Source organism: Acanthochromis polyacanthus, chromosome 2 (genome assembly GCF_021347895.1).
Source record: "Acanthochromis polyacanthus isolate Apoly-LR-REF ecotype Palm Island chromosome 2, KAUST_Apoly_ChrSc, whole genome shotgun sequence".
In the NCBI taxonomy this organism is placed as follows: domain Eukaryota; kingdom Metazoa; phylum Chordata; class Actinopteri; family Pomacentridae; genus Acanthochromis; species Acanthochromis polyacanthus.
The window spans coordinates 19323880-19351378 of NC_067114.1; the positions used below are offsets into that span (position 1 = coordinate 19323880).

The 27499-nt window shown below is 38.8% G+C and overlaps 1 protein-coding gene across 2 annotated transcripts; it reads right to left on the reverse strand.

The window, feature by feature from the left end:
* Positions 1–1405: 1405 nt before the first annotated feature.
* gnb5b (guanine nucleotide binding protein (G protein), beta 5b) lies at positions 1406–26333 on the reverse strand. 2 transcript variants are annotated; one of them, XM_051960237.1, is made up of 13 exons: positions 26122–26333; positions 17468–17616; positions 15478–15589; positions 13674–13810; positions 13493–13534; positions 12208–12284; positions 10485–10617; positions 7026–7169; positions 6795–6886; positions 5346–5394; positions 4961–5057; positions 4474–4640; positions 1406–1994 (listed from the first exon to the last, which is right to left on the reverse strand). In XM_051960237.1, the coding sequence occupies exons 2-13, from the start codon at positions 17591–17593 to the stop codon at positions 1983–1985; spliced, it is 1188 nt and encodes a 395-aa protein (XP_051816197.1). In that variant the 5' UTR covers positions 17594–17616; positions 26122–26333; the 3' UTR covers positions 1406–1982. The 2 variants fall into 2 exon arrangements, with proteins under 2 accessions (XP_051816197.1, XP_022055237.1); XM_022199545.2 differs by lacking the exon at positions 26122–26333 and having other exon boundaries at positions 17468–17830.
* Between the last annotated feature and the right edge of the window lie 1166 nt (positions 26334–27499).

Sequence of the window (27499 nt, forward strand, 5' to 3'; positions counted from 1 at the left end):
AATTAAAGGAACACTTTTTTTATCTAAGTATTACATCAAATCAGTGAAACATGTGGGATACTGATCTGGTCAAGTAAGTAACTGAGGGGCTTTTTAGTCAGTTTCAGCTGCTTTGGTGTTCATAAAATTAACAACAGATGCAGTAGAGGGGTAACAATGAGACAACCCCCAAAACAGGAATGAGTTTACAGGTGAAAGCCACTGACATTTTTTTCCATCCTAATAGTGTCTGACTGTTTTTCAATAATTTTGCATTTGGCGAGGGTAAGTGTCACTTCTGGTAGCATGAGGCGATACCTGGACCCTACAGAGGTTCCACAGACAGTCCAACTCCTCCAGGATGGCACATCAATGCGTGCCATTGCCAGAAGGTTTGCTGTGTCTCCCAGCACAGTCTCAAGCGCATGGAGGAGATTCCAGGAGACAGGCAGTTATTCTGGGAGAGCTTGACAGGGCTGTCGAAGGTCCTCAACCAATCAGCAGGACAGGTATCTGCTCCTTTGTGCAAGGAGGAACAGGATGAGCACTGCAAAAGCTCTACAAAATGACCTCCAGCGGACCACTGGTGTGAATGTCTCTGATCAAACAATCAGAAAGAGATTTAATGAGAGTGGTCATTGTAAAATCACAAATTACTGTTTGTACAGATACAAATTTTTGATGTTGACATCATTTATTTTTGGCTTGATTTTTATTTAAATAGTCAAAATGTAAATTGATACTTTTTTCTGTGATTTTACTAGATATTATTAAAAATATTTACCATTTTAAAATCTTAATTTGCAAATTTTTTCTTTTAAATAATGGGAAATATTAAAGAAAATATTATTAATACTAGTATTATTATTATTGTTATATTAATTCCTATTTTTTAAAAAGACATTTAAAAACTGTTATGCCCCCAGAGACAGTCAGTGCAACCAGAGAAGGGCCCTTCAGTGCTGATAACACTTTCACTTTCTCAACCTGTTAAAGCATATTTTCACAGCGTCAGTCTCACAACGCTTCACTTATTTTACTTATCACAGCGTCATCATGAAAGACTCGTCAGGTCTGGAGCTGTTTCCCTTTCTCTCCTCCACAGAATGGGAAAAATGCAAATCCCAGCCACTGGGAGTGAATCTAGGTCAGCCTCAGTGCTGGGAGGCTGAAGCTGAATGCAGCCTGTGTACGGGATGAATGTCTCTGTGTGGCTCAGTCGGTTAAAATCAGAGGCTTTACTCGGCTCTCCACGTTCTTTTGTGTGCTTAGAGCGACATGTTGGGTCACCTTTGTGTGTTTTGGCAAACAAACAGTGTTTTTTTTGGCTCTGCCTGCCTATGAGGTCAGAAATAAGTGAATTAAAAGCAATGAAAGCACCTTAAGTGTGAAGCGGTGGATAAAACTGATCACACATGCAACATAAAACATTCAAAATCTTTATTTTTCTTGCAAGATATTGCCCTAAGCTGTTGAGCTGCATGTGTTTTGAAATAAGAAAAAGTCATGGTTACATTTAAAGCTGTCGTCGTTTAGATAATGCATGCAGGGACGGTGATGATAATAACAGTGAGTACACCTACAGCATTAGGGACAGCAGACTAATGTACATCATTTACAAGATAATCCATTTATTGTCTGATGATCTCTACAAGTCAGTCTGGCTCTTAACACATCATTATTTCTCCCTCTATTTGTAACAACACATATAATTACACATCAGTCATCAAGCGACAGTTGCAACCAAAATTATTCAACCCCCAGTGCCTATTTGGGTTTCCAAACTTGTTTCACTTTCAGTTTAAATGAACACTCACTCTATGGTAATGATAATCGGATACTTTTTCATTCAGAAACTTTACGTTTGTGCTCCTGTGTGTTCCCCAGACTGAAGGCATGTTTAAACACACTCCTACAGCGGCGGTGATTTCCAGCAGGGTCTTTCAGTATCAGCTGTCACAGAAAGCTCCTGTCTTCACTGGACCAAAACCACGATAAACACTCTAGGCCCAAATCTGCACAAAAGAAGGAGCACAGTGTGAAAATTACACAGACAAACAATTATTACATTTGTACAAAACCCCCAAAACTCTCAATACCACCGTAACCAGTTTCACAAAGAAGGAAAGATGAGGCCATCTTATTATATATAATGAAATATAAACAACCACTTATTAATATAAAATGAGTGGATATCACTAAAATGTCAACTAAATAACCGTCTGAATATAGTAACAACCACCTTCTAATTAGCTAAACAATAATAAAATGAGATGATTGAAAAAATTGTTTTTGTGTTCTTTTTATTAAGTTGAGATAGTCATGACAGGTATTTCTTTTTTGGCAATATATCAAATTTTATTTGGAAAGTTACTAAGTTATCCGTTACAAAAACATCTCTCAAGGAAGTGTGTTAATTCCAGATCACATGACCTGCTCCATATGATGTAATTTCCTCCAAGGCATTCTTAGTTATTTCATATTATTTATCCAACAGTCCTGGCTCCATTCCTGTTCACTCTGTATACATCTGACTTCAAATACAGCACTGAGTCCTGCCACATTCAGAAATACTCTGATGACACTGCTGTCGCGGCATGTATCAGAAATGGACATGAAGCTGAATACAGAGATCTGATAAGTGCCTTCAGTGACTGGAGTCACAAAAACTGCCTGCTACTCAACGCCTCAAAGACAAAGGAAATGATCATAGATTTCCGCAGATCCAAACCCCCTCTTCAGCCAGTGAACACTTGTGGCGTGGACATCAAGATGGTGACATCATATAAATATTTAGGTGTCCACCTTGACAATAAGTTGGACTGGTCTACAAACGTAGACTTCATCTACAAAAAGGGCCAGAGCCGACTTTATTGCCTCAGAAAACTTCGATCACTAGACATCTGCAGTAAGATGCTGCAGATGTTTTATCAGTCTGTGGTAGCAAGTGTCCTGTTTTATGCTGCAGTCTGCTGGGGAAGCAGTATAAAACAGAAGGATGCAAGGCGTCTGAACAAACTGATTAAAAAAGCTGGCTCTGTGGTTGGAATCGGATTGAACACATTGGAGGATGAGGTGGAGAGACGGGCACTGAGCAAGATGGAGGCCATTCTGACCAACATGGATTATCCACTTCACATCTGCCTCAATGAACAACGAAACATCAGTGGACGGCTCCTATCCCTGTGCTGCAGGACCGAAAGATTTAGGAAATCTTTCTTGCCATCAGCAGTCAGGCTATTCAGTTCAAAATTAAACAGATAAGAACCCTGACAACTGAATTTCCCTTCGGGGATGAATACAGTGATTCTGATTCTGATATAAAGAAGTGTGTGAGTCCAGTGTGGATTTATGGCATGTCAATGGTTCACTATAATATCTCTATAAATAAGTTTCAATTTCAATTTTACTCAGTTGAATATATAATATTTTGGAAGAATCTTTCTCTAAAAATGCCATGTAGTGTTTGGTTACAGGCGGCCATGTTGATTTTAGGCCTGGAAACAGCAAAAATGTCAACTATGATAATTGTCAACTATGGTACAAAAAGTCCTGCAATTATTTATTGACCTGAAAATGTTGGGGTGGCACAGAAAAACAAAAGCCTTGACTTGATTATGTTTTAGCAGTAGAATATGAAAGGTAACTAATATACAATAGATACTGCTTGATTCTGTCTCTGTGGTGGGGATAACTTACAATTATAAGCAATAAATGAAGCTTTCACTGTGTCATGTCATGAACCAGAACCTCCTCTTCTGCTTTGGAGATGCACATATCCATCCTGCTGCTGTTTGATGCTGCAGGAATTTAATAAACTCAGAGGAAAGACTCCTACAAACAGCTGGAAGCGACAAACTAAACTGAAGCTTCATTAACAAAAGGCACAAACTGCCTCTATTTCGCTTTCGGAGATGTTTAAGAACTGATGGCTGCTACTTTTAGCTGCTACAGTCATCAGTGCTGCTTTCACTTCCACTTGATCACACCATTTTCCTTCAATGAACTTGGACATTGGAGTTTTAGTGAATGAACTTGACCTATCAGATCTGGGGTGGCCATTGAGATTTCATTTCCACTGTGGAGGCACCTTTGTCAGTAACCTACAATACATTTCTTCTAAACTGCCACTGTATATGAGAAAACAGGTCTGTTGTTTACCTGAGCAGAGTTTTACAACAATGAAGTGACTTTAGTTCAGACAAAGCTGGTCATGTTTTGGTCACTAGATCTTGTCTGATTCTACAAAAGAGCCTCAAATCAGTTATTAATCTCATGAAAACGCTCAGTGATACCTTTCAGATTGACCTTTTATAAAAAGTTTCCAGTACTTTTTTAAAGTAAATCTATGCCATTTAAATACAGTTTGTGTTTCTTTTTAAATTCAGCTTAACTGGGGGGAAAACAGCATTTACCTTCTGGATGTATCAAAACAAATGTGCCAAAAATGAACTTCAGTGAATTTGTTTATTCATGTGGGAAACTCCTGCTCACCCGCAAGGTGTTGTCCCAGGAGGCCGAGCAGAGTGCTGTGCCGTCAGGTGACAGTCTGACCCTGCTGACGCGGTTCTCGTGGCCAAACATCATGGAAATACGGGTTCCTTTCAAAACATCCCACACGTTTATAGTGTAGTCGTTATACCCAACGAAAAGCAGTCGACCTGTGGGCGGCAGGAAATGTAGGGAGAAATGAAAATAAGGAAGGAAGAGGGGGATTTTGGAATAAAGAGAAGTAGCAAGAGACAAAGGATTTGGTGAAACGGTGAGAAAAATATTCCTGGAAGGAAGCTCTGAAATTAGTTTCGCTCATATTCAGTTCTGTAATATTAAGTAGCAGAAGCATTTGTTGTGACAGCTTAAATTCAAGACCAGTTATAGGTCCCAGGAGGAACCTGTGTTCTTTATTAGATCACAAATAAATCATAGTCAAGTCCACATGTATTGAGCACATCTGATGGACTCGAGTTAAAAAGCTCCTTACCGCTCAGAGAGAAGTCCACAGTGGAAGCACCAAACACAATACTGTCCTTTTGGAAGACGGCGACTTCACGGTCAGCTCGCAGATCAAAGAAACGGCACTGAGGAAACACAGACACACAGAGAGATAGGACAACAATAACCTCAGCCAGGTACTGTATGAAAAGCTAAAAGTGATATTTCGTGCAGTATCGATGTTTTTCATGTTGCCACAATATGATTAATGTCTTGATTACAAGGAATAAATCACTTAATTCTCCTTAACACCAAATTATGTCCAAAAAATGATTCAGAGCAAGCCCAGTACATTGATGTAACTTATCTATGCAGGAAGTGAAAATGTCAGGACATGAGCAGCTAACAGATGCAGGTCATATGATGCTACTCACTGTGGCATCGTCTGAAGCAGATGCAAATGCGTCTCCACTGGGGTAGTACCTGGACACACATGACCAAACACGTGTTGCTATAGCAGTGTGCAATGATTGATTCAGTTCATTTTCACATTTTAAATAAGTGAGCTTTTGAGCTGCATCACACAGCTGGAATCTTGTCTTCTTACTGAATTATCTGAACAATTCAACATCCAGTTTCTCACCACTTTTCAGTTTTCCCCAACATCTTTTCTCCTTTTATGGATGTTTAGCCCCTCAAACATGTCCATGCAAAAAAATGCATCTCAACAAGTTAAAAAAAAATGCACAAAATTTTCCTAATATTGCTTCACATTTTGAGTAACTTCCTGAATATAATTTATTTAGTTGAAACTGTTACCTACAATATTTTACGAAGAGGTTTGTAGTTGGACATTCCAGTTCCATTTGTCCTCAGTTTTTAACCCTTTAACATTCGCCAACCATCAACCTCCTCCCCAACGCACCTGCCGTCTCAGAAGAAATGTTATATCTCAAGACCCTCACAACCACATCCAGATATGCGGTACAACTGCTGTGGGCATTTGCCACTTCGCTGTGGCAAACATGGACAGTGCAACCTCTGGCAAGGGTGTGTCCCACTGATCTATAAATAAACCCTGGATGTTGTACTGGGCTGCTGAAGCTGAGGTAACCAGATATACTAAAGCGGACATCTTGGGAGCCCCAAAACAAAGCCCTGCTGTGGTCCCCTGCTGGTTTAAACAAAGCAATCCCATGCACTTGCACGTGTTATTCTTTCTCGGTATTTTAATTTTTTTTACAACGTTTCTTACCATTTATTATGCTGCAAACTCGATGATAGAAACATTATACACCCATGGAAAGCTTAGATTCTCATGAATCCTCCGGTATAAACCACTTTCAAGTGGAAATATTTGTATATGCATAGAATTTTTATTTATTTTTTTAGTTAAATACATAAAAAAATGTATGCAGATTCTTCAAATCGCACCTTTACCATGAAACAACATGTCAGTCATTTGGCAGGGGTCAATATTTCAAAAATTGCTGAGTCTATTCATGAAAAAAAAAAAACACTGATTGTTGTTATTAGTGTCCCAAGGAAGAAATATCTTTTCATTGCCTTTTTCTTGATGGGGGCGTTAAAGGGTTAACCTCAGAGTTTCAGACTTGACCAGATTGAAAGCTCATGTGATTAACTGATATCTTATCTCTCAGTCATTGAAGATCAAACAATCAAACAGTAGAGGACTGACTCAGGTCTCCTCTATGACACTGTAGACGTGTACTAACATTTGTGGATGAATCTGCCTTTTTCGTTATGCACTCTGATTATTTAGGTTTTCTTTATCCACAGATTTGATATGTCACCTCTGTTGAGGAGATTTTTTCAGTGTTTAAATGAGGAAAAACAGTAACGAGGTGGAGAACTGGACTCACTTTACACAGTTGATGTCGGACTCGTGGCACTCAAAGGACTGAATGTTCTGTCCGGAGCGCATGTCCCACACATTGGCCTTCTTATCACAGCCCTGATAACACACAAGCACACACGGACACGTCAAAGAAAGGAAATACTGTTGCCGTTTTTTTTTTTTAAATAACTGGGTTTCCCCTTTACCAAATTAATTTCAAAGCTACACAGACACACAGGCTGTCTCTTTATCTCACCCCAGTGACGAAAGTATTTCCAGTCTCAGATGGAGCGAGGTCCAGCGACAACACATCAGATGTGTGACCGTGGAAACTCTGCAGCAGCTGCCCGCTCTCCACATCCCACAGGGCACTCGTGCCGTCACCACTGCAGGACAGAAGCTAACAGATACGTACATACAAAATACACCCAGTTACCCACACATGGCTTCAAGACCAAGGGCACTTCACGGTGTAGAAGTCAAAAACCAAGTGCTGAGCAAATGCAAACCTGAAATCATGTACGGTAAAACAGACAGACGTACATTGAGTGTATTTCTAACATTGTAATAAACCAAATGAACCACATCTCTGTCTGCCAGCCTGTAACCAAAATGACAGTCAACTCTACACTGCAGGAAGTAGACAAGAGGAAGTTGATAAAAACCATATTCTTCTGGAAACTAAACAGTGGTTACAGAGACTGTTTGATTAAGGGACAAACTGAGATAAATATAGTTTGACAAGACACTGGAAAGACAAATATCAAAGCAGGGGATTGTAAACAAATGTGTTAGCCAAGCTCCAAAACAAAACTAAATGATTTGATTGATTCTAGAGACCTAAAAGATTATATTTCAATGCAAATTCCTACATAAGACACACAGTTAGAGGTTGTTAATGAAGTTATTAATTCCTTCTTTATATGTGCGACTCTTATCTTGTGGCTTTGCTTTCATTTCCCAACTTACAGTGAGATCTGAAAGTGAGAAATGAAACAGCTAAAAATAAACTGGACATTCTAACCTTCAGAATAATGATGCAAGTGACATCAGTAGAATTTCTGTAAAATGAACAGTTTCTGTTTCAGATCAATTCTATTCAGCTTGCTCGGGGGTGTCCCGGGGTTACTGTGGGAGTATGGGGCATCAAGCTCACTGATACGAGCCATTCGGTCTCTGTACGACCAAAGTGAGAGCTGTGTCCTCATACTCGGCACAAAGTCAGACACGTTTCCAGTGGGTGCTGGACTCTGCCAGGGCTGCCCCTTGTTTCTGATCCTGTTTGTGGTGTTCATGGACAGGATCTCAAAGCGCAGCTGAGGTGAGGAGGGTGTCCGGTTTGGGAACCTCAGGATCGCATCTCTGTTTGTTGCAGATAATGTGGCTCTGTTGGCTTCCTCAGATCATGACCTTCAGTCCTTCCTGGAGTGTGACGCAGGGATGCGTATCAGCACCTCCAAGTCCAAGGCCATTCTCTGCCATAAACCGGTGGATTGCTCCTTGAGGGGGGGGGGGAGTAGCTTCCCATCGAAGGAGTTCAAATATCTCAGGATCTTATTCACGAGTGATGCGAAAATGGAGCTTGAGATGGACAGGCGGCGTCAGCAGTAATGCCGGCATTGTATCAAACTGACGTGTTGAAGAGGGAGCTGAGCTGCAAGGTTAAGTTCTCAATTTACCAGTCCATCTATATCCCAACCCTCGCCTATGGTCATGAGCTCTGGGTAGTGACTGAAAGAACAAGATCGTGAATACAAGTGGCCAAAATGAGCTTCCTCCATAGGGTTGCTGGACGAGATAGGGTGAGAAGCTCAGTCATCTGGAGGGAGCTCAGAGTAGAGCCGCTGCTCTTTCGCATTGAAAGGAGCCAGTTGAGGTGGTTTGGACATCTGATTCAGATGCCTCCAGGGAGACTTCCTTTGGAGATTTTCCGAACACATCCCCCTGTGAGGAGACCCTGGGGCAGACCCAGAACTCAATGGAGGGATTATATATCTCATCTGGCCTGGGAACACCTTGGGATCTCCCAGGAAGAGCTGGAAAGCGTTGCTGAGGGGAGGGACATCTAGAATGACCTGCTTTGTCTGCTGCCTCTGTGACCTGGCCTCAAATAAGCGGAAGACAATGGATGTATGGATGGATGGATGTTTCAGATCACTGTATTGATCTGAGATAAGGTCATTAATTAGTTTGATAGATGATCTAATAAAGGGAAGGAAGAGGATTTTCCGCATGATTAAGCAAGTCACAGTTCTTATGCAACATGGGGAAGAAGGACTTTCTTTTTGACGATGGCTGACGAGCTGAGCCGCAACATTAAGAAGTGAGACGATAGAACTCTCATTGTAAGTCACGTTTCATGGACGCAAAAGGCCCAAATGTCAGCGATTCTACACACAGATTATGGACACATGCAGACATCAGAGGTTGCTAGATTAGAGAGCTCCTGTCGGATGACCTCAGGCATGAAACACACCACATCCTGCCTGCACTGAGAGGGAGCTCCAGTTTAAACATGAATGTAATTACCAGTAAGCCACACACACACACACACACACACGCACACGCACACGCACACGCACGCACGCGCACGCGCACGCGCACGCGCACGCACACACACGCACACACACACACACACACACACAGACGGAAACCTCGGAGAGCTTTTGCATCAGTCCTATCTATCTTACCACCTGCATGCTGCCATATATTAATTAATCACCCAGTAAACCCACATGTAAACTCATACATCAATGCAAGAGCAGATATGCCCAAACTCCACAGTGCACTTTTTAACTGCCACATGTACACACACACACAGATACAACCTAAGCATGTAAGCCGAATTTTAAGACTGTTTGAAAGTGCCGACTAGTGTGCGTGACAGTGTGTTGGTGCATCTTTGAGATACAGTATGAGAGGGGAGATGTATTCATGTCAGTTAATGAGAAAAAGAAAGAAAGGCAGACAGGAAGAAAACATGCATGTGTGTATTTGTGTGTTAAATGTTCTGCCCTCAGGTCAGTGTGCTCCACTCTTTCCTAGATAAAAGCCACTTAGTGTCTATTAATACACACAGGACAGAGGATCAGAGCCCCTCTTGTCTCTTTTTTATCCAGCCTCCTCACTCCTGCCATCCATCTCCTCTCTCCTCCTCTTACTTCCCTCCCCACGGTGCTCCTATGCCTCGCTGATCACCACACTGGAATGAAAACACCAAATATCTCTGGCGGTTTCCTTCATTTTCTACTTTTAATTCTGCCCTTTAACATCCTTCTTTCCTGCTGACGAGGACCAGACAAGACACAACTAAACAAGATGCTGAATTGTAAATAAATGTATAAAAAACAAACATTAGTCACATTTTATGATTATTTGAATGCTGTCTCATTTTTAGCAGATGGGAAATGTAAAGGATTTTGAGATCCATAGTGTAGGGGTTTGGTTCTCAGTTCTGGTTTGAGATAGGTTGGGTTCAAATGCTTGACAAGTATCACAAAGCTAATGAACACTTACAAGGCAGAGATTTTTGTATTAATGAGCAGATTTGGCAGCTGAGGGTGAGTTTAAGCAGAGAACAAGAGCACTGAGGGCACAAAGTGGGCCTCAAAATATCCAGAAGAGAACAGCAGGATAAACAATCCACAGAAAGAAACAATTAAAACTACAGTATTGTGAGTTGCACCTTCTTTCTCAGGTTTGAGCCGATGCTCACCTGCATGTCAGAGTTGGTGAAGGTGCATCCGGATATGTAGTTGGTGTGCATGGCGACCGTTTTCTTCTTTGCAGCACAGTTCTCATTACTGTCCAGTGACAGCGGGATCACGGAGCATTTGTTATCCAGGCCACTTTTGGAAGAGAAAAAGACAAAGAAAGTTGAATAATGTCCCTCATATAAATGGAGGCGACCTGGTAGACATCAGTCACTGCTTTGGATTAAATGGTGTACAAATGTTCTGCAGAGTTTAGGGGATTTCCTCCAATATGTGCTACATTCAGTTTATTCAGTTCTGAGGATCTAATTTAGTGTCACTGAACAAACATCAAACATACGCATGCGCATTTACAAACAACTGAAACAGGTGTCCTTTTAACCCTTGTGTCGTCCTGCAGGTCAAAATGGACCCGTTTTAAAGTCTGAAAATGTGGGGAAAAAAATATTTTCACAGAGAAACTTCTGATGTCTAGCCTAGCCGTGCTAGACAACCCACGGCAACGAATTTAATTCTCTGCCAGGGTGGGTCTAGTTACCCTCCATAAGGCTCGAGGCTGGATTCTCCTAAAACTGGCCGGACCAATCACCATGAAGTGTAGAGTCAGAAGGCGGGCGTAACGAAGTGACGACAGAGGCGTGACGATTCTGACAGAAACAACCGGCGCACAATAAACAGTTATCTTTCGACTGGGCTTTGGCCACAGCCCTTAAAGATTTGAAGCTAAAATTCAACTTGAAAGATAAACAAAGGACGGCACTTAAGTGTTTCATTGAGAAGAAAGATGTATTTGGACTTATGCTGACGGGATATGGCAAATCCTTAATATACCAGTTGGCTCCGCGGCTCCGCGGGTTGGGAAGCTAATGGGACTTAGCCACAATCCGCCGGTGCTCTCGGAACTACGTCAGCCTATTCGTTGCGTTGATTGGTTGTATACCTACCCAATTGCTGCAGAGGGATTTGATAGACAACCTTTTAGCCCGCCTCCCTCCCTGTGGCGCTTCCCGAGACCCTTGTGCCGTCAGAAACATGGGTGTAGCATGGCTAAGCTATCTGATGTCCACATTTTCAACATTTTTTGGGGAAATCTTTGAACATTTTTTGAATGAAAAAAATGCTAAAAATGTTTCTTAAGAACATACACAATATAACAAGGTTGATTTTTATGTGAATGCTCTTAAGAAAATATTAGAAGCTTTACTGATATATATATGTAATCACTTTAGATATTTTTAGGATTTTTTTGGAAGATTTTTACTCATTTTTTGAAAATATTTACAAGAATTTTCTTGCCAAATTTGGGGGATTTTTTTTTTAATAAAACTTTTGAGGGATTTTTTTAAGGAATTATTAGAATTTTCTTCCTGAAGGTTTTGCAAATTTTCGAAATTTGGGGAATTTTTTTGCTGAATTTTTCAATTTTTTTCAGACAAGCAAACAATATTTTTGGTGCCCATAAATGAAGACGACAGGAGGGTTAAATATGAGTTTTAAAAATAGAACTCCATGAGTGTGAAGCAGGAGATCTTTGGAAAGAAGCAACCGCAGTCATAAACAGTCTCTAGAAAATGTATAATTTCTCTTTCATATCAGTAAAATCCTCCAAATGTAATCTGTAAATTCACTTTAAAGTGAAGTTGGTCATTTTTAATACTAGAAAGAATGTCAGTCAATTAAATATATGTGATAAAAAAAAAGAAATAATAAAACCTCTTCGCTCACCCACATGCTACAGCACAACCTGAGGGAGCATAAGCACACGCCATGACCCATGTGGTTGGCACAGACATCCCATGCTCCTGCAGAAAACAGACACAAAGAGACGCATTAATGCACGTATAGGAGGGAAAAAAACGTCAACATTTATTAGTAGATAGAACATACACTCTTTTTAATAAGCATAAGCGTGCTTTCAGATGCAGTGACAGCTGACACACAGCTGCAGTAGATGCAGATGTGCTGCGTATTAACGGGGATTATCCATCAGGAGGCTCCATGGCGGATTCTCAGCTATCATTTAAGTGCACTCAGGCATGCCCTCACACACATACAGTCATTACAGGGCACAGATGGATGGATAATCTTTAAACGCATATTTCCATGTGATGGTGTCGCGTCCTCTCTCTAGGATGAGTACAGGAGCGTAGCATGACCCGACCACTCGCTCAGCACATATGGTGGAGGGAACGCAGCACGTGAGCATCCAGAGGAATTGAAATACTCCCAGCAGCCCTTTTCACCGCCCCCCCCGCCCCCAGACCCTTTTTCCTTCACTCAGATGGACAATAATGGATTTTTTTTTTAACTGAAGGAAAAGCATAAACAAACAAGAAAGTTGGAAACTGATTGAACAAACTGGAGGATGAGGTGGAGAGACGGGCACTGAGCAAGATGGAGGCCATTCTGACAAACATGGATCATCCACTTAAAGTAATTCTGATTCTGATTCTGAAAGGCACTCCACCAAGGCTGCTTAGTCATATGATTTCCAACTGAGAAGTCCTGATAAGTCCACAGCGGTGAATTTGTAGTAGAATCGCAATCATGTGATCGTCAGCAGGCAGCTGATGTAGTGTTCACTTGTTGTCATAGGAACAGTGACGCTGTACCACTATTTCACAATGATGCAGAAATCTTGAACAAATCTGTGAATCCAGACTATAAGCCGCATCGCTGCCAAAATATAATCGATTGATCTTTGTGTCATTTCTGACCTTCCCTAAAAATTTCATCCAAATCCGTATGTCCGTTTTTGAGTAATGTTGCTAACAGACAGACAAACAGATGGACAAACGTACGCCGATTGTCACATAGCTCCACCACATTCTTGGCGGAGTAATGATGGTTTAAATTTTCAACAGATTTGTGTGTTGGTGAATTGATTACTAAGGTTCTCGTTAAAAAAGCCTTTCAAACATATTTACAGTGTTTTTTCCCCCCAATTTGACTCCGTACTTCCATCTTTTTCTTTAATATGCACAAAAACACACCATAGACGTCTCCTCACTTTATTGAGAGTGAATCCATCCCAAACGATCAATTTCCCATCCTAGATGGGAAAAAAACAAAAAACAAACACATTCTCAAATAAAATACAGTATAATAACATAAAATAAATATTTCCATATAATAAATATTACACAACATGTTTCTATAATCTGTACGACTGTGAGTGTGCAGCTGTGTACCTGTGAAGAGCTGACCAGGCGACGCTTGTCTTTGCACCAGTCCATACACAGCACCTTGTTAGTGTGACCCTTCAGCACACGTCTGGTCTTTATGGACAGAGCACCCACCACCTCCACCTTCTCTGCCACCTGTTGCACTGAGGGAACACACACGCACACGCACACGCACACGCACACATATTAAAATCCATGTGTTTAGGGGTCATGACATCGACGGTAACAGAGACATACGTGAAAAGCTCTGTTACATGTTCCTTATTAAAAATATTACTAAGTAAAAGCATAGTAGTAGTTAAGGACATATTGAGGTCCAGGTAAAAGCACCGATGCACGTAGTGTAAAAATATTCCATTACAAGTAAAAGTCCAGCATGAGAAATCCTACTTAAACCTGTGAGAGCCAAATATAGAAAAAAAACAACAAAAAAGAATAAAATGAAACAATTTTTTAAAAACTACAGTACAGAAAAAAACAGCAAAAAAACAAAACAAAAAAGAATAGATGTATGTGTGTGTGTACATATATATATATATATATATATATATATGTGTGTGTGTGTGTGTGTGTGTGTGTGTGTGTGTGTGTGTGTGTGTGTGTGTGTGTGTGTGTGTATACATATTGCAGAAGCATACTCTCACACTGAAAAGGAGAAGATCAGGTGCTGTTTTGTTGGCAAAAGGAGGTTGTACAAAGTATTAAAATCAGTGGTGCTAATAATTGTGGCACACGATTTGATGCAAAAGAATTATTTATTAATGTGTGATTTTTTTTCCCCACTGAATAAATGCACATGAATTAAAGGTTGGATTTTCCTCTTTTTTTCATTGTGATCCTATATTATTTAGAAAAAAAATAATTTAATAAAAGCAAAAGAACACATCTTAACCAGGGGAGCCAATAATTAGAAAAAAGGCAAAAAGGGAATATATGCATATATTTCATATATATATATATATATATATATATGATAGAAAATAATATTTTAAAAAAAACATAAAAACTGATGTATTTCTGCATCAGTGGGTTTAACAGGGTTAAGTAAGTCTAGCATCACAATGCAGTTAAACTGAAGGCATCTCTAATCTACTACTGTAAGTGACATTATTATATAAATAGTAAAGCATCAGTGTGTCAGCAGCATGTTACTGCTGTAGCTGCTGGGCTTTGTTAAATTACAGACAACATCTAGTAAAATCACAGAAAAAAATTATAGCAAATTATTACTTTTGTATGGTGACTGTAAAAACAAACAAAAAACACACCAAAATATCCATTATTTGGAAGGAAAAATATGCCTATTTAGAAGTGATGTTATTTTACAGATTTATTTGTGTTGTTAAATCATAGATAATGTCCAGTAAAATAAAAAAACATTAATTTGCATGCTGACGAGAGAAAAAACAGGCAAACATGCATATTTTCCACCAATAGTAATTACTTTTTCATTGTTTTCCTTTGTTTATCTCTATCAAAAATCTAAATAATTACCAGATATTTGCTTTTATTTTGACAGCTGTTACAGTTTTTTAAGTATCCCTCCAGTTTTTAACATATTTCTGCATTTTTTTTCTGGATGTTTTTTTTTAAACAAACTGAACTTGTAAACAGTCAACAGAGAGCAGCTCTAGTCTCATTTCATCACATGAACCTTCATTTTAATAAACTGTCTTCAGTCAGCATCTGGTTAAAAACAGCTGCAGAAAGTGAAGTGAGGCAGCTGACACCTGCACGTCTGAACATCGTAAGAGTCGATGTAGAGTCAGTCTGCGTGTTGTTTGTTTGTTTGTTTGCTTCAGTCACTTACGCTCCACGTCGTTGAGTTTTCCTCGGTCCTCCTCCAGCTTCTTCTTCAGACTCTCGCATTCTTTCTTCAGGGTCGCCAGAGTTTCTCCTTTCTGCAGCCCCTGACAGGCCATCTTCAGAAAACAGGAAACAGGAGCAGAGACGGAGGGTTAGGGGTTTGATCAGAGCAGAGACAGAGGTTTGATCTGTTCCGACGGAGATGCTGCCGCTGCTCCGCTCAGCCTCCTGCTGTCTGTCTGTCTGTCTGTCTGTCTGTCTGTCTGTCCCGGGATTCCCTCTGAGCGCTGAAACCAAACAGTCCACATCACTGTCTGCTGTCCGAGACGCGTTATAAAGACGACATGACGTGTGTTTTTGTTTGTTTGTTTGTTGTTGTTGTTTTTACTCTTACGTCATACAGCCTACATTGTTAAAAAAATAAAATAAAATAAAGACTTCGATTTCACAGGATTTTCCGTATTTTTGCAATGCACAAAACACACAAAAACGTTTTTCAAAAAATAACCTTTAAAAATAAATAAGAATACAAGTAACCCCAAATTTCCATTTTATTGAAGTTTTTAACTTTAAAATATTCATAAATGTATCATAATTTGACAAATATGTCCTTTTTGTTTAATAGATTATTTTAGTCAGTGTAAAAAAAAGCAGTAGTTGTGTAACATTGTTTAGATTTTGGATTTTTTGTCAAACTTCTCCTCCCTTTCATTTCACCTCCTGAATCATGGTACCATGGAATTGTTTTGTTGATCTGCCTCTTATGAAAAAAAAAAGATCATTTATTTATTTTATTTTTTATAGGACACAAAAACTTCTATTAAAGGAAAATCTTTTACTTCTTCCAAAGATGATTTTGTTTTCTTTCTAAATATTTAGTTTTTTTGAAAGGATTATGAAATGGAATAATAAAGAGAAAGGGGGAGACAAAAATTTACCAGCCGTTTTTAATTTTCTTCTTCATAAAACCCAACATAAATGAGATTTCTTTGTACAATTTGTATATTATCTTGTTCGTTACACATTTCTTTTTACTTAAAATATTCTCCATGTCTTTGTTTTGGTTGACTTCTAATTGTTTTTCTATATGGGAGAAATGTCCTATATAATTACAGAGATGTATTTATAATAACAGTCTTAATTGTTGAAAATATTTTTATATACTATAAATAATGGCATTGTTGTTGTTTGTTACTTGTAAATAGTTTATGGTAATACAGTGGTGGCCCAGTTGTTGGAATATTACTGAGCTTTTCTTTCTTTCTTTCTTTCTTTCTTTCTTTCTCTGAGTGTCAGACTGCTTCATTCAGACCTCAGGACTCATGACTGCGTGTTGGAGACACATGAACACAGCTGGATGTCAGAAAGTGCTGCAGAGTTTATCAGATGCTGCACAAAGTGTCACATCAAAGTAAATATTCCCATCACACGTCAGATTGCTGCTGTTATTATCAGAGCCTTCAGATAAATCAGAGAAGGATCCTCCTGTATCCAGGAGCACAAGGATGAAATAGTGTACAGACTTAAATGAGGCTTGGGATTTTATCTCATATTCCATAAAAAAGTCAGTTGTTATTGAATGATTGAAGCACAAACCGTTGAAGCATTCTTCATGTACACACCGTTCGATTTTTTCTACCAGCTATATCTGTATTATTTTTTTTATGCCAGAGCCGTACCTCTTCTGTCCCTCTCACCCCATCAGCCAGCAGCAGATGGGTCTCCCCACACAAAGAGCTGAGTTCTGCTCAAGGCTTCATCCCATTAAAACAGAGTTTATTCTTAGGGCTTGCTCTGTGGGTTCAGGCATACGAGTTCTGTAAAGTGTCTGGAGACAATTTGACCTATAACTGGCGCTATATAAAAAAAATCTAATTGTAATTGAATAGTCAGTTTATCTTATTCCTACTTTTACCAGTCATGCATGTTTGTAATTGAAAAGAAGGCTTTGGCATTTTGCTGTTTGCATGAGGTGATCTGTTGGTGAACTTTACCACTTCCACGCAGAAGGAGCAGTAGTTGATGGGCTCATTCTTGATGTAGATGTTCATCAGAGGACTGGCGGTTCCACAGTTGTCACACGGGCCAAAGGTGGCCGCCACGAACGTCTGGTCACACATGGCTGCAGGAGATCACAACACACCTGGAAAACCAACACACAGGTAGACCCAGAGATTACATCACAGGTTTTTTATTTTACTACTTCATAACTGAGGCTCTTTTGATTCCTGTACTGGACTGTGAACACTTTGCCTGTTTGTATGTGTGTGTGTGGTGCACAGGAGATAAGTAGCTGGTAATCTAGTCCAGTCTGATCCTTCTCAGAGCTCCAGAGCAGAGCAGCTATTCTGGGACAACCCAGTCTCACATCAAATTGTGACATAGTCACGTTTGTCCACAATGCAAAACGTTACAATCTCACAATTTTGGCCTGAAAATTGTGAGATGCTCACGTTTTTCCCGCAATTCTTTTCTATGGGTCTGACGAAGGGTCATGTGACTGCTTGCTGCAGGCTTCTCAAAATGAAAACATGGCGGCTATTCCTTTTATTTTCCGTGGAAAATGCATTATTTTAAGATAGTTTGGACAGAAAAAAACATTTTGATGACATTTTTAGCGAGAAATATATATAACACTTTCACATTATCCATTCAGTTATTGGAAATGATCTTTGGTTTGGTTTGTTTTTACGCTGAATTTCACTTCACGGCATTAAATTGTGACAGTGTCACATTTTGTACGTTATGCTGGTTGATTAGGACGCTGCCAAAAACGAAAACAAGCGGTGTGTTTATTTTTGTATTGTTGCATTGTGTAATTTTTTGAGTTGTTAAATCATTTATGTAACGCTTGGTGATTACTGCTAGTTACTGAGATGTCTTCCCCGGCCTTTCATTAGTTGACGCGCTTCGCTCCCTTGTTAACAAGTTGCATTTCAATGATCCACAAGTCGCTCGTTGTCAATGCAAACAACCGTATTTATTTCCATGAATGTGCTTTTACCGCAATCATTTGTTGAGCTCATCCATACACCAGTCAGCGCACAGCGATCTAAAAACTTTATTCCTGCCCACAACAAGATCCCCCTCTCTTTCTTTAGCCCGTGGAAGCGTCCATAGCAACCACCATAGCAACGGTGGGAAAGGTAACAATTCCACTCCGAGACGTGAAAGATTCATCGTAATAACAAACCAAAGAGCACACACAAGAACTGAACGAATATTGTGAAATTAAAATGTATATTTTTTGTGTCGCTGTAATGCCTGAGGCTTTGCTGCTGTCCGCTTTCTGACCGTGGTCGGCAAAATACAGGGGAGAACGACGTGCAGAACCTGCTGCACCTTTCTTCTTCGGTGGTGTCTGTGTAAAACAATGTCCAACATGCAAACAGCACACCTAGCGCCATGAAGCACAAAATGCAGGTGTAAATCAATGACATCTTACAATTACAATGTCCTGTCTTTTAACTAATAAAGACACATATATAAAGAACTTTACATAAGTTTGTTTGTTTGTTTTATTAAGATCCCCTATCAGCTTTTGCAAAGCAGCTATTCTTCCTGGGGTCTTCATAATTTCATTTGTGACAACACCAAAAAGCAACATGTACACAAAATACATACAAATCAAATTACAAAATACATAAACAATACATACAAAAATGCACGTATACAATACAAATAACATACATATACAAAACCTGTACTAACCAAAAGCATACAACACATAATACTCCCACCTTGAATTATAAAAATAAACTTTTCTTCTTCAAAGATATCATGACCTAACAGTAATAATTAAAGAATAATCTACCTCAGAAACCAACCATAACATAAATCACATAAACAGTGACATTACAGTCACTACATTTAAGTTTAAGATTTAATTTAATGAATGATTGTATTTTACAAATTTCTATTCCCAAGCAACCCACTAAACTAATAACTAAAATTTTGTGCTACACAATGCTCTTTTAGTTTAATTTTAAAGTTTTCAATATTCCCCATTTTTGAGAAAATCCAGATGTTATCACTCGCTCCCGAAAAAAGCATCATTTTTTAAAAAATATTTTGGATTTCGATTAATTAGACAATGAACAAATTGACGTAATTTCCTGGTGGGTGTGTTTATGCAGCCTATTAAACACTTTTTTCCCTTTGAAATAAAGTACAATCCATACATCATGGTCCAGTGTTCATTGTTTGTTTTGTTCACTGACATAGTGCAATAAAGTTTTGTTTTTTAAACCATCCAGTACCGTAATGAATATTGAATGAATATGGCATCTTGCTTACATCTCTAATTAAGGAGCAAGAAATTTACTGACGTTGATTTATGATTCAAGACAAGCAGAGGACACACTGTGTGCCCCTTTAATGTCCAAAAGGCCAATTAAGGTCAAAATCTCACAGATTCTTTGACCGATTTGGACCAACCTGCACATGTTTGATATTGGGTCCTAAAGCAATATGGTGTACGTTTTCAGACCACTAGGACCTACAACGGCAAAATAGGAGCAAAGAAGACACTGGAACAGGTGCCTTTGTTAAAATGAATGAGAAACAGTGTGAGAACATCAATCAAAGTGCACCAAAGTGCATAAAGTCATAGAACAGGGTGTGCTGAATGCTCTGGGAGCAAGTCTGCAGTGAAAACACCTTTGAAGGGGTCAAGGGTCACTAAATCTGAAGACTTCAAATGAAGGAGACATTTTGTGCAACATATCAAGTATCATAAAAGTCATTCCCAGTGGAATTCAAGTCTGATATTGTGTGGGACTATTCAGAGCAGTCACATGAAGCACCGTACCTGTTTTCAAGGGTCGAGCTCCATGGGAACCTGCTTTTTTCAGCAGTGAGGCCTGCTAGTAGTGATGAAGCCTGAGGCCTTCAAACATGTAAAAATCATTCCTGCTCGGTCATTTTTGGGTCTAGTGACACCAAATCGGACACGCTCCTACTAAACCACCTCCTGACCTTGCATATGTTTTTTCAGAGAGTTAGCTCAAAAGGGGCCCGACCACGGTCCTGTTTCTGACTCTACGGTTAACCCTTTCATGTCCAAATGCTTCAAAACGGGCTAAAAAGGTCAAAATCTCGCACAATCCTTAACCAATTTGGACCAAACTGCACAAGTTCTAGATATAGAGGCTAATGTGAATGCTCATGCACGTTTCAGACCTCCAGGGGCCCTGAAGAAGGAATGAGGGCCAAAAAAACCAAAGTGCATTTTTTCAGTTCTCTGTACTTCTATCCATGGTTGTGCTGTTTTCATAGAGGCACACAACTTTATATTGCAGTAAAAACAATGAGCCCAGGGGGATTTAAAATACGACTGGAGCAACTAGAAACTACTTCAGGGAGTTAATGACACACCAGCATAGCAACACAACTACAGCAACAACAAATAACACAACATCTACAGAGAAAAATATAATTATTACTCTCCTCATTATTACGAAATATACAGACTCTTTATATATAAGGAACCATAAACACGCTAAAGACACAATAAAGTAGCCAAAAAAGGTAATGAATAAAGTTTCACACAAACAGACATAAGTTTTGTGTGTGTGGGCAAAGTGTTCTTTTCAGAGTCAGTCAGCGCAGCACAGTGAGGTGCACCAAAGAAAATTAATGATAAAATGATGACTGAATGCTGAGATGTTATGATGAATAAAACAAAGATTTTTCAGTGATGGAATATTCTTTTCCACTTGTACAATGACTGCAAGGAAATTGTGCTGCAACCAAACAGCAAACTCTTTGAATGAACAATAAAGGCAACATGGAAATGCAGAAAATTACAGTTTGTCAAACGTCTGCTTGAAGCTGCTTCAAAAACGAGTTAATCTCTATGGATCCCTGCGTTAAAATGTCCAAGTTTACAGCAGTCTTTTTTGCTCCTGTTTTGCCGTTGTAGGTCCTGATGGTCTGAAACCGTACACCAGTATTTCTTTAGGACCCAATATCAAGCATGTGCAGGCTGGTCCAAATCGGTAAAAGAATCTGTGAGATTTTGACCTTAATTGGCCTTTTGGACTTTAAAGGGGCACACTTCCAAACTTCAACATGGTACCATCTGGCCCCCTGTTGATCTAGGAGGCTGATATTGTGTATACCGACTCACAGGGGGCCCTAGTACTTGTGGTTAAAATTTTGTCCCGTTCGGGTAAAAAATGAGGGTGAGGGTCAAATTCCACTGGCAGAAGGCTCTCAGGGTCAATAAGTCTAACAAGACCTGATTTTCCAACATGAACACTTGGTCAGATTTTTCTAGTGGGACCCTGGGGCTGATCTTTTACTATGTTATACTAGGCTATATTTGGAGCTGAACTGTGGTGGTTTGAAGTCTCTATGACCTTCCTGTGACCCCTGGCGCAGGGTCAAAATGTCACATTTTTGGACATTGAAGCACCATAAATTAGTAATTTTTGCATCAAATGAGCTGAAACTTTTAGGGGTGATTCAGGTGACCTTGGTGAACAATTGATTTGAAGCACAAATCTCTAGGTCATTCCTGGAGCTACTTCCGGTTTGGGAGGGGCTAGCAAAACAGTTCCAGTGGATTTAGATTTTAGATGTTTCAGAGGTACCAGATCCCAGGTTTCAGCTCTCTGAGTGTAACAGAAGAGAAATGAGAGCAAAAGAGGGACAACTATTGAAAAACGTGTTTTTTTGGCCCTCTTTCCTTCTTCAGGGCCCCTGGAGGTCTGAAACGTGCATGAGCATTCACATTAGCCTCTATATCTAGAACCTGTGCAGTTTGGTCCAAATTGGTTAAGGAATGTGTGAGATTTTGACCTTTTTAGCCCGTTTTGAAGCATTTGGACATGAAAGGGTTAACCGTAGAGTCAGAAACAGGACCGTGGTCGGGCCCCTTTTGAGCTAACTCTCTGAAAAAAAATATGCAAGGTCAGGAGGTGGTTTAGTAGGAGCGTGTCCGATTTGGTGTCACTAGACCCAAAAATGACCGAGCAGGAATGATTTTTACATGTTTGAAGGCCTCAGGCTTCATCACTACTAGCAGGCCTCACTGCTGAAAAAAGCAGGTTCCCATGGAGCTCGACCCTTGAAAACAGGTACGGTGCTTCATGTGACTGCTCTGAATAGTCCCACACAATATCAGACTTGAATTCCACTGGGAATGACTTTTATGATACTTGATATGTTGCACAAAATGTCTCCTTCATTTGAAGTCTTCAGATTTAGTGACCCTTGACCCCTTCAAAGGTGTTTTCACTGCAGACTTGCTCCCAGAGCATTCAGCACACCCTGTTCTATGACTTTATGCACTTTGGTGCACTTTGATTGATGTTCTCACACTGTTTCTCATTCATTTTAACAAAGGCACCTGTTCCAGTGTCTTCTTTGCTCCTATTTTGCCGTTGTAGGTCCTGGTGGTCTGAAAACGTACACCATATTGCTTTAGGACCCAATATCAAACATGTGCAGGTTGGTCCAAATCGGTCAAAGAATCTGTGAGATTTTGACCTTAATTGGTCTTTTGGACATTAAAGGTGCACACAGTGTGTCCTCTGCTTGTCTTGAATCATAAATCAACGTCAGTAAATTTCTTGCTCCTTAATTAGAGATGTAAGCAAGATGCCATATTCATTCAATATTCATTACGGTACTGGATGGTTTAAAAAACAAAACTTTATTGCACTATGTCAGTGAACAAAACAAACAATGAACACCGGACCATGATGTATGGATTGTACTTTATTTCAAAGGGAAAAAAGTGTTTAATAGGCTGCATAAACACACCCACCAGGAAATTACGTCAATTTGTTCATTGTCTAATTAATCGAAATCCAAAATATTTTTTAAAAAATGATGCTTTTTTCGGGAGCGAGTGATAACATCCGGATTGTCTCAAAAATGGGGAATATTGAAAACTTTAAAATTAAACTAAAAGAGCATTATGTAGCACAAAATTTTAGTTATTAGTTTAGTGGGTTGCTTGGGAATAGAAATTTGTAAAATACAATCATTCATTAAATTAAATCTTAAACTTAAATGTAGTGACTGTAATGTCACTGTTTATGTGATTTATGTTATGGTTGGTTTCTGAGGTAGATTATTCTTTAATTATTACTGTTAGGTCATGATATCTTTGAAGAAGAAAAGTTTATTTTTATAATTCAAGGTGGGAGTATTATGTGTTGTATGCTTTTGGTTAGTACAGGTTTTGTATATGTATGTTATTTGTATTGTATACGTGCATTTTTGTATGTATTGTTTATGTATTTTGTAATTTGATTTGTATGTATTTTGTGTACATGTTGCTTTTTGGTGTTGCCACAAATGAAATTATGAAGACCCCAGGAAGAATAGCTGCTGCTTTGCAAAAGCTGATAGGGGATCTTAATAAAACAAACAAACAAACTTATGTAAAGTTCTTTATATATGTGTCTTTATTAGTTAAAAGACAGGACATTGTAATTGTAAGATGTCATTGATTTACACCTGCATTTTGTGCTTCATGGCGCTAGGTGTGCTGTTTGCATGTTGGACATTGTTTTACACAGACACCACCGAAGAAGAAAGGTGCAGCAGGTTCTGCACGTCGTTCTCCCCTGTATTTTGCCGACCACGGTCAGAAAGCGGACAGCAGCAAAGCCTCAGGCATTACAGCGACACAAAAAAATATACATTTTAATTTCACAATATTCGTTCAGTTCTTGTGTATGATCTCTGGTTTGTTATTACGATGAATCTTTCACGTCTCGGAGTGGAATTGTTACCTTTCCCACCGTTGCTATGGTGGTTGCTATGGACGCTTCCACGGGCTAAAGAAAGAGAGGGGGATCTTGTTGTGGGCAGGAATAAAGTTTTTAGATCGCTGTGCGCTGACTGGTGTATGGATGAGCTCAACAAATGAACAAAAGCACGTTCATGGAAATAAATACGGTTGTTTGCATTGACAACGAGCGACTTGTGGATCATCGAAATGCAACTTGTTAACAAGGGAGCGAAGCGCGTCAACTAATGAAAGGCCGGGGAAGACATCTCAGTAACTAGCAGTAATCACCAAGCGTTACATAAATGATTTAACAACTCAAAAAATTACACAATGCAACAATACAAAAATAAACACACCGCTTGTTTTCATTTTTGGCAGCGTCCTAATCAACCAACATAACGCACAAAATGTGACACTGTCACAATTTAATGCCGTGAAGTGAAATTCAGCGTAAAAACAAACCAAACCAAAGATCATTTCCAATAACTGAATGGATAATGTGAAAGTGTTATATATATTTCTCGCTAAAAATGTCATCAAAATGTTTTTTCTGTCCGAACTATCTTAAAATAATGCATTTTCCACGGAAAATAAAAGGAATAGCCGCCATGTTTTCATTTTGAGAAGCCTGCAGCAAGCAGTCACATGACCCTTCGTCAGACCCATAGAAAAGAATTGCGGGAAAAAACGTGAGCATCTCACAATTTTCAGGCCAAAATTGTGAGATTGTAACGTTTTGCATTGTGGACAAACGTGACTATGTCACAATTTGATGTGAGACTGGGTTGTCTGGGAACATACAGTTAACACTCACCTTATCTGTAATGCACTGCATGATAAAGAAAATTAGTACTAAATATGGTCATTAACATCACAAATTTACATTCTACCACTACTGTAACTTCATTTGAAGCACTAACTTGTTTCATAAATACACATTTGCCAATACAGGCATTAATATTAATTAAACAGACAATTAGACACTAATCTGTTCACTTTTCTTCAATGTTCTGTTACATTTAGGTAAAAAATATGATCTGTATACTTTTTGAAATGATTGAAGTTCATTATCTTTACATTTTTTAGCCCTTCCATTGACATCAGTGTAATGTACAATATTTATGATTTACAATATACAGAGAAATATAGAATACTATCATATTGTGAGGACAAACTACCGTTCAAAAGTTTGGGGTCACTTAGAAATCTCCTTATTTTTGAAAGAAAAGCATTTTTTTTCAATGAAGATAACATTAAATGAATCAGAAATACAGTCTAGACATTGTTAATGTGGTAAATGACTATTCTAGCTGTAAAAGGCTGATTTTTAATGGAATATCTTCCATCACATTTCCAGCAACCATCACTCCTGTGCTCTAATGCTACATTGTTTTAGCTAATGGTGTTGAAAGGCTAGCAGATGATTAGAAAACATTTGTGCAGTTATGTTAGCACATGAATAAAAGTGAGTTTTCATGGAAAACATGAATTTATCTGAACTTCTGAATGGCAGTGTATAAGGCACTTTAACTCCTACTGACACTTCACTGGATCATTCCTCAGTTCATACACAAACTTCTCATAGATGACGTCAATAATCCTCACTCCAGTGCGCAAAAGGCCTGAAATGCATGATTACAGGTGATTATTTTGTGTTTGGCTCATTTTTACGTTTATTTTTTGTACTAAAATGAAAGAACTTGCCTTGAGAAGTAACATTTGTTTCAAATATGTATTTTCTTTTCTGTTTTGCAGGTTTGAAACTCAACAGGTGCAAATCACAACAGATTCCATGACTTGAACACATGTGAATGCAAAACACAGCAACATCAGCTTCAAAGTCATTATTTCCACCTATAGCTGCCCTAACAGCCTTAAAAACTTTAAGATAAATCTTACCTTACAGAAGAATATTTCCCTCCGTACAGCAGGTACCTGGAGATGTGAGAGGAGTTTTGCAGTGAAGAGGATTGGCAGTGAGGGACAGAGAGGGAACAGTAAGCTTCTTAGCAAAGTGTTTAAGCCGTGACTCTGCTTTTACCTCCAGGCTTCATACCTTCCTGCAGCTTCACCTGGACCGTTACTTTTACAGTGACATCCAGTGTGTTTAAATTAAAAAAAAAAAAAAAAAATGGATCGCCTTTATTTGCATCTTGGCTCAGAATAGCAGAAACTTAACAGAAATCTGAATTAAAAGGCTGCATTTGATCAGAGTTAAAGGCACAGCAGCCATGATGAATGAATTAGTTGTTTAACTTTCATTTAACTAATTGCTAACTTTTTATAGTAAAAAAAAAAAAGAAGTTTTTGTGGTAAACTTCCAGCAGCTGTGGTTGCCAAAACACTGAAGCAAAATTACAGTAATACATGTATTGATAATATTTTAACCTTTAAAAATTAGAAAAGTTACATGAAAATACCATATAAAGGTGGTGTAGCTGGTTATAAATATTACAGCATTTTCCCCACAACAGTTAGTGCATTTAACATTAAATATATGTATTTTTTAGCAAAAAAAATGGCAGTTAAAGTTGTCAAATATTAAAGCATATGTCCGTTAACACAAAAGTGCATCAGTTTGAATGGTAACAGACTATTTTTTGTTTTACATGTAATAAATGCAGAAATTGCCATGATACTTGTTATAAATATTACATGTTTCCATTACCAGAACAATATGTCCATTTAACTGGGATAAACTGTATTCTCTTCAAGAATTAAGAGCAAAAACTACAGTATTGTTATACATATTGTGGCATTTTTTTCATTAAAAACTATGCAGGAGTTGTGAAGTGTATTTTTTCTAAGAGAAAAACCAAGAAACCTCCTGATTAGTTTATTTACAGTGATTCAGTATCATAAACTGCATCAAACTGTTGAGTTTACAGATTTTTACCGCCATGGTTTGACAGTTTTTCACCTTAAAATGACATATTTTTTACAGTGTACTCAAGAGTAAATTCTCCAATAAGAGAGATGAATATTTTGGGTTTTCTTACTACCTTATGATAGTGAACATAATATAATTGGGCTTTTGTTAACACTGATGGACATTCTTCACAATTTATGACATTTCATTGACCAACAATTACCCAAACGGATTAGTCAACAATGAAAATAACTTAATTGCTACCCTATTTTAAAAGATATTTTCCTTTTCGTACCGTCTAATATGTTTATATCATTAAATTTGCATTTTCCCCCCATTCTACATAATCCAATAAATGTACCTCTAAAGAGAAAAATATGAGCTTCTACAGCGTTTAAATTTTCTGCT